At 41.8% G+C, this 10,533-nt stretch overlaps 1 protein-coding gene across 1 annotated transcript; it reads left to right on the forward strand.

Moving 5' to 3' along the window:
- The first annotated feature begins 8,102 nt into the window (after positions 1-8,102).
- Positions 8,103-10,503, forward strand: LOC107572382 (poly(U)-specific endoribonuclease-B). The gene is made up of 3 exons (XM_016258819.1): positions 8,103-8,204; positions 8,921-9,026; positions 10,238-10,503. Exons 1-3 carry the CDS (start codon positions 8,103-8,105, stop codon positions 10,501-10,503), a joined length of 474 nt encoding a protein of 157 aa, XP_016114305.1.
- The last annotated feature ends 30 nt before the right edge of the window (positions 10,504-10,533 follow it).

Consider the following 10,533-nt stretch of genomic DNA (forward strand, 5'->3'; position numbering starts at 1 on the left):
AAGCAAAATATTTCTGGTTACATCAGTAATACATCATCTAGACATGTGTACAGTTTGATTTCCAATCCCTATGCATTACTCTTCCAGCCGAACAAACCAGCATATAGTACGCTTTTGCATTTTGTGGCTATGTATGCATCTTGATATTTTTGCATCATGCACGTGAGCATGGTTAATTTTTGATTAGTTTATACTCGTATTAAAATTAGATGTCATAGGAAAATCCTCAATATCAACTCTACTATCACTCAACTGTTTGCTGTTTGTGTGCCACCTACACTAGAATAATCATATTTGTGGAGCGAAGCTCGATTTGTTTCTTTTTTGAGTAGATATTCTGGATGTTGGTACTGAAAGCCAACAGCCACACCCCAGAGATATCACCTAGCCATGAGTAATGCACTGTTTATTATTTACTGTAGGATGACATGGATGTGGTAGCAATAGAAATTGTGTGAATGTGGATTGATTTAGTGCCAAACTATGAACCATTTTTCATTCTACCATCTAAATAGCTTATTTCAGCAAGCGTCCTGTTTTTACACTCAACGGAAAAGCTTTATCCGATTTATTTCTTGAAAATACTTACAGAAAACGGAAACAGTTATAGAAACCTTGCAAGTCAAGTGCAACCTAAAATGAAGTTAAAGAGATCTTTTATCTGCATTGAAACGCTGTCATGATAAATATGGTTTTGTTTTAATATTAGTACTATTAATGTCAAAAGGCTAATAAAGGCTCATTATAAACTGCCACCATCCCACAACAGGACATTGCTAGAGATTTTCATAGAGCTAACCAGCACTTTTGTTCTCACTATTTCTTTGTTGTTATGCTGTTTTGAGGATTGTTTTTAAATGTAAGATTATTGTTTTCTAACATAAAGGGGGGGGGGGGGGGGGGGGGGGGGGGGGGGGGGGGGGGGGGGGGGGGGGGGGGGGGGGGGGGGGGGGGGGGGGGGGGGGGGGGGGGGGGGGGGGGGGGGGGGGGGGGGGGGGGGGGGGGGGGGGGGGGGGGGGGGGGGGGGGGGGGGGGGGGGGGGGGGGGGGGGGGGGGGGGGGGGGGGGGGGGGGGGGGGGGGGGGGGGGGGGGGGGGGGGGGGGGGGGGGGGGGGGGGGGGGGGGGGGGGGGGGGGGGGGGGGGGGGGGGGGGGGGGGGGGGGGGGGGGGGGGGGGGGGGGGGGGGGGGGGGGGGGGGGGGGGGGGGGGGGGGGGGGGGGGGGGGGGGGGGGGGGGGGGGGGGGGGGGGGGGGGGGGGGGGGGGGGGGGGGGGGGGGGGGGGGGGGGGGGGGGGGGGGGGGGGGGGGGGGGGGGGGGGGGGGGGGGGGGGGGGGGGGGGGGGGGGGGGGGGGGGGGGGGGGGGGGGGGGGGGGGGGGGGGGGGGGGGGGGGGGGGGGGGGGGGGGGGGGGGGGGGGGGGGGGGGGGGGGGGGGGGGGGGGGGGGGGGGGGGGGGGGGGGGGGGGGGGGGGGGGGGGGGGGGGGGGGGGGGGGGGGGGGGGGGGGGGGGGGGGGGGGGGGGGGGGGGGGGGGGGGGGGGGGGGGGGGGGGGGGGGGGGGGGGGGGGGGGGGGGGGGGGGGGGGGGGGGGGGGGGGGGGGGGGGGGGGGGGGGGGGGGGGGGGGGGGGGGGGGGGGGGGGGGGGGGGGGGGGGGGGGGGGGGGGGGGGGGGGGGGGGGGGGGGGGGGGGGGGGGGGGGGGGGGGGGGGGGGGGGGGGGGGGGGGGGGGGGGGGGGGGGGGGGGGGGGGGGGGGGGGGGGGGGGGGGGGGGGGGGGGGGGGGGGGGGGGGGGGGGGGGGGGGGGGGGGGGGGGGGGGGGGGGGGGGGGGGGGGGGGGGGGGGGGGGGGGGGGGGGGGGGGGGGGGGGGGGGGGGGGGGGGGGTCATATTGCAATATCATATTACTACAATTATTTACTACAAACCTTATAATGAAAATGTGTGTGTGCGTGTGTGTGTGTGTGTGAGTGTGTGTGTGTGTGAGTGAGTGAGTGTAAGTGTGTGTGTGTGTTTTAATGAAAGCTTTTCTCCATTTGGTTGCTTACTGACATGCCTCTTACACTTAATCTTTTTCTTAATCAGAATTGTAGTCTTGTTTTCAAGTAAAAAGATGCATTTATTTGAGAAGCAAAACTGTGTTTTATTTAAGATATTTATTATATCTTGATTTTTAACCCTTCTTTTTTTCCATATAAACCTTCATTGAGAATGTTATATTTATGCTTTAAACAAGGAGTTTTAGAGCTTTAAACTGAGTTTTATTACATTATGCAATTTTGTTTCTCAAGTAAATGTATCTTGTATTTTTTTTCAGTGTGAAATCTGATCTAATGTGGTATCTTTTATTCCTTTATCTTGTTTGTTTAGTACAATAACTGTAAAACATGTGAGCTTTATTACTAATTGTATCTTCCAAACATCATCTAAATTGTTCAAAGGTTTTATTTTGGATCATTTCTCTCAGTTGATTGTTTGGGTTTGCACAAAAACATATTCGTATGGATAAAGCATTATTAAAGTCTAAAGTTGTTAACCCCTGCAGGGTGATGTCCCATCCTCGATGATATTTAGATTTTTTTTTCATACTCAAATGCACAAATATAATCATATGTATGAATGGATAAATCTCACAAATTGAAAGTGTTTTGGTAACAATTACATTTGTGAAGAGCACATGTAAATAATAAATATTGTTACATACTTTATTGCCTGTGGGAAACACTGAATCATTTACCGTGCTTCTAATGCAGTAATGACAAGCTGCAAAGCAAGAAGATTGAAAATAAGCTCTCAGCTGCTCAGCATATCTATATATTTATTGAGTAGTGTACTAAAAGGACACTGATGATTTCATGCAAGGGTTTGCATTATACAATTATATGTACTGAAAATCCTTTCCATAAAGGAAAAGCACAGAGCTGTGGAATTTTTCAATAAAATATTGCATTTATAAGGTGTATGGATATATTTCTTAAATGAGAATAATTATTGGAGTCTATTATGATTATATGCCACTACAATATTCATAACGAAATACAGTGGGGAAAATTAACAAAACATTATTTGGCATGTTGTATTTCAAAGCAAATTCTGGTGTCTTTTTAACATCGTATACTGGGTTCAGGTTAAAAAGCAAAACAGCTTTTTCTATGTAAATAAGGCATATTATGAAATGCAAAAGATTGAAAAACGTCAACTTTTTTTTTTCTGATGCAGTAACATGCATCTACTACTGCCCATGCAAAGCAGGCAGTCAAATTCAATTAAAATTCAATTAAATGCTTGAAGTGACCATGGCAGCAGTGATTGTAGTCAGATCTATGTGTAAATAAATACAGTGCAGGGTAAATTACTTATGAATTGCTTGCCTTACTGAAATAAAAAACTGTTTTCAGTGACATAATCTGTTAGATTACACATTTTTGGTTACTTAATCTGACTACATTTGATTACGTTTTAGATTACTTTTGATGCCACATACATTTAAATAGTACAATCGTGTACTATTTTGACATAAAACACAATAAGAAAATATTCCATTCTCATATTACCAACAAGTGCCTCACAAAAACAGATTCTTAAAGGGACAGTTCACCCCAAAATGAAAATCCTGTCCTCATTTACTCACCCTCGTGTCGTTCCAAACCTGTATGAGTTTCTTTCTTCTGTTCAACACAAAAGAAGATATTTTGAAGAATGTTGAGAACCAAACAGTTGCTACACATTTGCAAATACCTATCAACCACCAAGCAAGTAAATGGCAAAACCCTAGCAGCTGCTTAGCAACACCCTAAAAAAACAACCAGGGGTGCGTTTCCCAAAAGCAGCTATGGCTGTCGTTACTAATAGAGTTCAATGGAACTTGAGATCATAGTTTGCTAATGATGTTTTTGGGTAACGCACCCCAGAAGAGCAACCACATAGCAATTTATCTGTCTGTCTGAGAGACTGCATGAAGGCCTGAAAACCGTCAAATGATGAGCTTTTAAAATTGCTTAAAACACTCAAAGTCAAATGCGAACTTTGAAAGTAAAATCACTAAGAACTAGTTTGATATGACTGGCCTTCAAAAAACACACACGACACCAGCACCCTATTGGAAGTGGTTTAGCAAATGATTCAATAGGACTCTCGAGATGACCACAGCTTCTAAAGACATTCAGTTTTGAACTTCAGTTACAATTTTGAAGTGTATGAAAAGCCTGTTCTGTTCGAGCATATCCCGAGGCTGCCAGCAGACGTGGTGTTTCAGTATGTCTTTGATGATTGAGTGGTCAGCAACCATGACTTCTGAGAACGACTGCAGAAAACTGCCAGGAAACACAGCCACAAAGAACAGACACAGCGTGCCAAACGTCATAGGTTCACCTTTGGCAACCTTCAAACGGAAATAGAGTTTTAATGGCCACGAAGAGAGAGGCATGATGAAAGTTGCAGCAAATTTTCATTTTTGGGTTAACTGTCCCTTTAAGAGTGTTCCGACTGGCAGAGAGAAAGTTGTGCGTGCTCAGTTTCCAGTGAATATCTTGGAATTTCATGTCGTGTTTGTCTCAGGTCTTGTAAAAGAAAATTGAGCAGCTATCCACCTGCTCTCAAGCGAATCTTTACACACTCACACATTCAATGGAAGTCGGGTGGGTTCCAGTATTGTTAAAATGTCTTCTTTTGCGCTCCACGGGAGAAAGCAATGCATACAGGTTTAGAACGAATGAGTAAATGATGACACGTTTTTTTTTAATGGGTGGACTATCCCTTTAATTGAATTAATTGTAGACATGACATGCAGACTTCTTCACTCCCATTTACAAGCAATTTTCCATAGTATGAAAAACTGTGGTGGTTTATACTGCAAATTATTCATTTGTACCCTGATGCACAACCTAAAAAAAATGAAATGCAATAGGCCTGTTCATTTGAAATCATTGACTCCAAATGCAAAATGCAGTCCTAAGGAGTATTCTGATGACCAGTCCTATATATCAATATAAATCATGCTAACACAGCAGTATCTGATTTGATAATATCCACAAGAGATTCCGGCTCTAACCCCTCATCTAAATGTAGTATTCTCCATGCACGTTAAACAGTTTCCCACACCCAGTTTTTACAGCCAAGTCATCCAAAACTCCTGTGACCTTGAGTGATTATCACTCGGCTTGCAACACTTTTTGGCCACTGGCTGTTGACTTGAGAAGAATTTAAAAGACCTCTTCCATATTCTGTATGCCAGGACTTGTCCGCAGTGGCTAACGGAGAAGGATCAGAAGACAAGGCGAGGGTCTTCCTGCTCTCTACAGGAACACGACTGAACACGCTTGCTGCAAGGCAAATCTGAGAACACATAAAAACAGTGACCTTTGCCTGCTTCATCTAAAAAATGAAATAACAGTAATAATTTGATTAAATGTGGTCGTGGTTTGTATTTCATTCAAACAGAAAATGATGATTTATAATAGACAGCATGAATTCTGTTCAAGTTTGACCATAATTCTATCACATTGATCGGTTTCAGCTCCTGGACAGCTATTATCGATTGCTGCAGGACATGTTCTGTCTTTCAACAGCATTGGAAACTAAAACCAACAGCATTTCTCAATCTCAAGCAAATAAGTCACCAAGGTCTTTCTGGCGATGCACAGCAGATGTGCTCCACCAGGTGGATGAAAGTAGTAGTGCTACTAACTTTACATTTTTCAGAAATGTGACCATAACACTGCTGTTCAGTAATAACTTCTCTGTCAGATTTGATTAGATGATATCTTCAAAGAAAAAAAAAAGTATGTTTGCTATTAAATGACTTAAAATGTGTGATAAGCATTGCATGAGACTGCACAGCCATCTTGAACTATAACAAGGTTGTTGTGTCTATCTCTGTATTTTATTTTATTACACTTATATTGGCTTATGTTGGCGTGAATTGCCACATAAAACATAAAGATAAAATATGCATACATATAAACATACATAAAAGATATTATTAGTGGGTAAAAGCTTTTTGAGCTTTTAGTTTGTGAACTACATAATAAAATCACGTTATGCTGAACTTTCATTTTATAATTTTATTGTGGATTAGGTGAACCTCTGTCACTAACATAACTTACATTAGTGTAAAGCACGTTTGTATGATAAATGTCACGTGTTCTCTGTCTTGTGTTGGACTTTTATGTTCATTTTTTTTTTTTAAATGTAATTCCTGTACTGGTTTCTTTAGTGATTGTGCTGCTTTCCGCATCAGGTGCTTGTACAGTTTAATGCATTAAAGAGATGCTTTCCCCAGCACGTAACTGTTATTACAATTATGCACATATTCCCATTTCGCAACAGTTTCTCGTAACTGTAAGCGGGTCATTGTTAAACTTAAATGTCATTAAACAAGCATGCATGCTTGTCAAACAGATGAAGTGCATCAGATGAATTAGCATAATAATTTAGACTAAAATATGCATTTTTATGCACCATTAAACAGAAAATATATTTTTATAACAATAACTGTAATGAGGGTTTAATAAAGAGTTCTTTACATTTAGGCCCTACTAGAAGAAAAAAAATGACAGTAACATGTTACTGTGTTCAGAGGGTTTCTTGTTTGTAGTTCCTTTCCTAATTTCTTGTACCTTTTTATATTATTAATAAATCGCTGCATATGGATCCTGCTCTCCTTCATCTCTGAGTCACTTTCCCAGTGTTACAGTGGCTAGGGTTAGGAATCATAAACCCAAAACCCCTCTGTTGAAAAACAGATGTTAATTATATCAGGCTAGAAACATTCAAAAATAGTTCAAGATGTATTTTACAAATTCTGCTGTTGTTTTCCAGTCGTGTGACCCAAATGAATTTGCTTAATGCTTAATGACAATTAGGTAACTAAAAGGGTTGCAGGCTTTTCGTTGAGCGTGTCATTTCTAACTCCTTGCTTTGAGCAGTGACCCTAGTCACAACATTCCCTCTCGTATCCTATTGCTTAAATTAGAGCCTTTTCTACAAGATTGTGAGTTTGTAGGAAACTCCTGATGCAGCTGGCCCCTGTTCTCCCAATAATAACCGGTTATAACTGTACCCTTGTGTAATTAACACGACCTAAATAAATTCATAAGAAAAAAAAAAGAATCTAATAATAATAAAAGTGAAACTAAATTTATGGAATTCCGAAGCTGAAACGCTATGTTAATGATACTGATACACAATCGCTTGCGTATGAAATGAAGTGAAGTAAATGTCTGTCCAGTCTGAGTGTTTTGGGGGTTGGCTCAGGCTTTAGAAGAAAGTAGACAGCATTAGGTAATGAGACAATACCTCACGAAAACCAACACAAAGCACTTGTCCCGCACTGTAGAAGCACATTCAAAAGCACCACAACCTGCTCTAATCCCTTTGGCTAGAGTTGCTGACACTGGCTAACCCTTTAGAATAGGCCCTCTCTCATGATGTGGGAAGATCACCGCATCTAACCCAACCAGTCCATGTTCAGCAGCACCACTGCACGAAGCTGTCGTGGCCCTCACTGTTATTACGAAAACAATCCAAAATATACCGCTAACCCATTTCGCTGAGAGGAACCAGGTCAGTGGATACATGTATGTTTTTATATATTGAATAGTTTTCAGGTGTCAGTTCAGAGCATGGTGTTTAGAAATGTATCGTTCTAAAAACACTGCACTCTGAAAATAATAATGCAGCTACAGCAAATGTTTTCATTTATTTTCTTTGATTTTCATTAGTGAATTCATCGCGATTAATCGCATCCAAAATAAAAGTTTTTGTTTACATAATATATGTATGTGTGCTGTGTATATTTATTATGTATATATAAATACACACACATGCTTGTATATATTTTGAAACTATTTAAATGTATATATATATTCATATAATTAATAAATAAACATAACCTATTTTTCTGAAATATCGATTAATCGTTTGACAGCACTAATTTTCATACATTTAATTTATTTCTCCCCTAAATAGTTGGTCACGTTCACTTTTCATTTCAAAATCAGCTTTCTTTAATGAAACATCGTCAACGTATATTGAGTAAAGCAGTTAATTGCAAGTTTAATCGTATATTTGAACACCTGTAGTGAATCCTTAGGAATTAAAAAAGAAAAAAATGATTGAAGGCGATCGGGAACTTTCAGCTATGATTCAGGAGCTCTGGGACAATGATATCAATCGGCTGAGACCTGGGATTGATTATCGCATATCTCTGCAGGTAATTCTCACATTTTCCCTGTGTGAACTTTACAGGTTCCCTGATAATAAATAAGTAACTCTGAGTAATAGTTAACACCTGTTTTCTGTTGCATCCTTTACATTTTACACTAATGAAGTGACATTGCTATTTTATGCTTGTTGACCTAAGGCAGGTGTAGGCAAGTTCGGTCCTAGAGAGCCGCAGTCCTGCAGAGTTCAGCTCCAACCCTGATCAAACACACCTGAACAAGCTAATCAATGTCTTCAGGATTACTAAGGCTATAGGCAGGTGAGGGTTTTTTTTCAGGGTTGGAGCTGAACTCTGCAGGACTGCGGCTCTCTAGGACCGAACTTGCCTACCCCTGACCTAAGGTCATAAGGTCAGAGAAAGTGCAAACAAACTGAGATGAGCATTGTTCTTCAGAAAAACCTTTCACAATGACACTTTTGGGCACTGCTGCCAAATGTAAACTTGGATGCTTACTAGAACTGTTAATGATAGAGTAATTATATGATGTAATCACAACTTGGCTGCAAGAATGAAAATGTATTAACTGTACTTATTAATCATGTTAACACACATTTTCTGATTAAGGTGCATATTCTGGTTAAGCATCTGTTCTGGCGTTTACGTACTAACCAGCAATCAAAACGAGCCTGTTTTTACATATAATAATAATACTTACCCAGAGATTTATTATAATACAAATATTAAGTTTTTGCTTTATGTCACAGGGCAAAGCGGGTGATCTGGCAGGTTTCGCCGATGACAATGATGGAGCAGGACTGCCTTTGTTCACGTTTGTTGACGAAAACATTTTCAAAAAGGAGACTTTCTTGGGTAAGGAAATCAGCTAATATGTATCATTTGGTTTATTTAAAGATACACTGCAGAAGACTTTTCCTTTTAAAGCCATGTTCTTGCCCCGTCCACACAAATACAGCAACTTCAGTTGACTAAGTGACCTCATCCAATTAATTTTTAATGAGAGCTTGAGACTTTTGGAAAGAAGTTTAGTTTAGTTGAACTTTGTGCAAATAAGGAGTGACTCTCAGGTGGTTCAGTTTTTCAAAACTCTGAATCAACTGAACCTGTTTCGATGAATACAAAACAGCACGTTTTTTAATTTGTAGGGCTTGTTTTGTGTGTTTATTGAGAGCTTAGCTAGTCATGTCAATAAGAGACAATTAGCTATTCCTACTAGCTACTAAAAGCCATTTAGGCACTGGTTCATGGGTTAAGTTAGATTGCCTCCTAGCGGCGAACCACTGAAATCTTGAAAAGTTTCGGAAAGTATTGCAATCACATTGCAATCTCAAACCATCAGATTCATCCACATAGAAAAGCAGCGCAAAAACACACCTGATGTAAAACTTACCTTCATCTGCATGTCACTTGATTTTGTTTAGATGTGAGCACAGAGTTCCTTTAAGAATCAGTAACAAAAGAAATGTGTTTCATCGTGTTGTTTGATGGTTATTTCTTCTCTAACGAGTGAAACAAACTTGACAAACAGAAAGATCAACTGTGAGTGTGTACATATATAACTTCATATAATTTACTCAATGTTATACTTATACTTAATATAACATCTATAACTTAATGTTAAAGGAACACCTGAAACATGAAAATTCTGTCATCATATACTCACCTCCATGTCATTCCAAAGTCATAAGATTTTCTTTCTTTTGTGGAACAAAATTGAACATACAATAGAATAGAATAATATTCAATGGTGTCCAAAAGCTTTTTATACAACTCCAAATCTTCAGAAGCCGCACAATCATTATGCTAGACAGAGCGAAACATCAAACCTCACTGGCTCTTGCATGTCACGTGACTTAACGTGTCATCACACAAGCACCAAAGAGGTTTGGTGTTATTGATATGCATAAGTATACTTCTTCACTGAGGCATGCTATACTAACTATCTGAAATCTGTTGAGAAAATATTTTGCTGAAACCTGCAATCTAATACGTATATCTGTCTCATAACATTAATCTCTTTTTAATGCATATTCTTTCTATTTTTTCTTAATTTCCTTACTTTCAATCTCGTTCGCAGCCGGATGAGAACAAGCACATTGTGGCTCTGCAGTTCAGCTGGAAGAATGGAATCAAGCCCAAAGGAAGCATCTTCATCGGTGTGAGCCCAGAGTTTGAGTTTGCTCTGTACACTCTGTGTTTCCTCACGTCTCCAAACGAGCGAGTCAAAGTCTCCTTCAGCGTCTACGAGGTGGAGATCGTCTGTCACCACTACAACCAGAAGCACATCGGCACCACCTATCCTGTGCTCGTCAAATACCTCAATACATAACCACACACAGGGCCAAGCGACTCATAGTTC

This window comes from Sinocyclocheilus grahami, unplaced genomic scaffold (assembly GCF_001515645.1).
Source record: "Sinocyclocheilus grahami isolate Dianchi unplaced genomic scaffold, SAMN03320097.WGS_v1.1 scaffold1742.1, whole genome shotgun sequence".
Classification (NCBI taxonomy): Eukaryota; Metazoa; Chordata; class Actinopteri; order Cypriniformes; family Cyprinidae; genus Sinocyclocheilus; species Sinocyclocheilus grahami.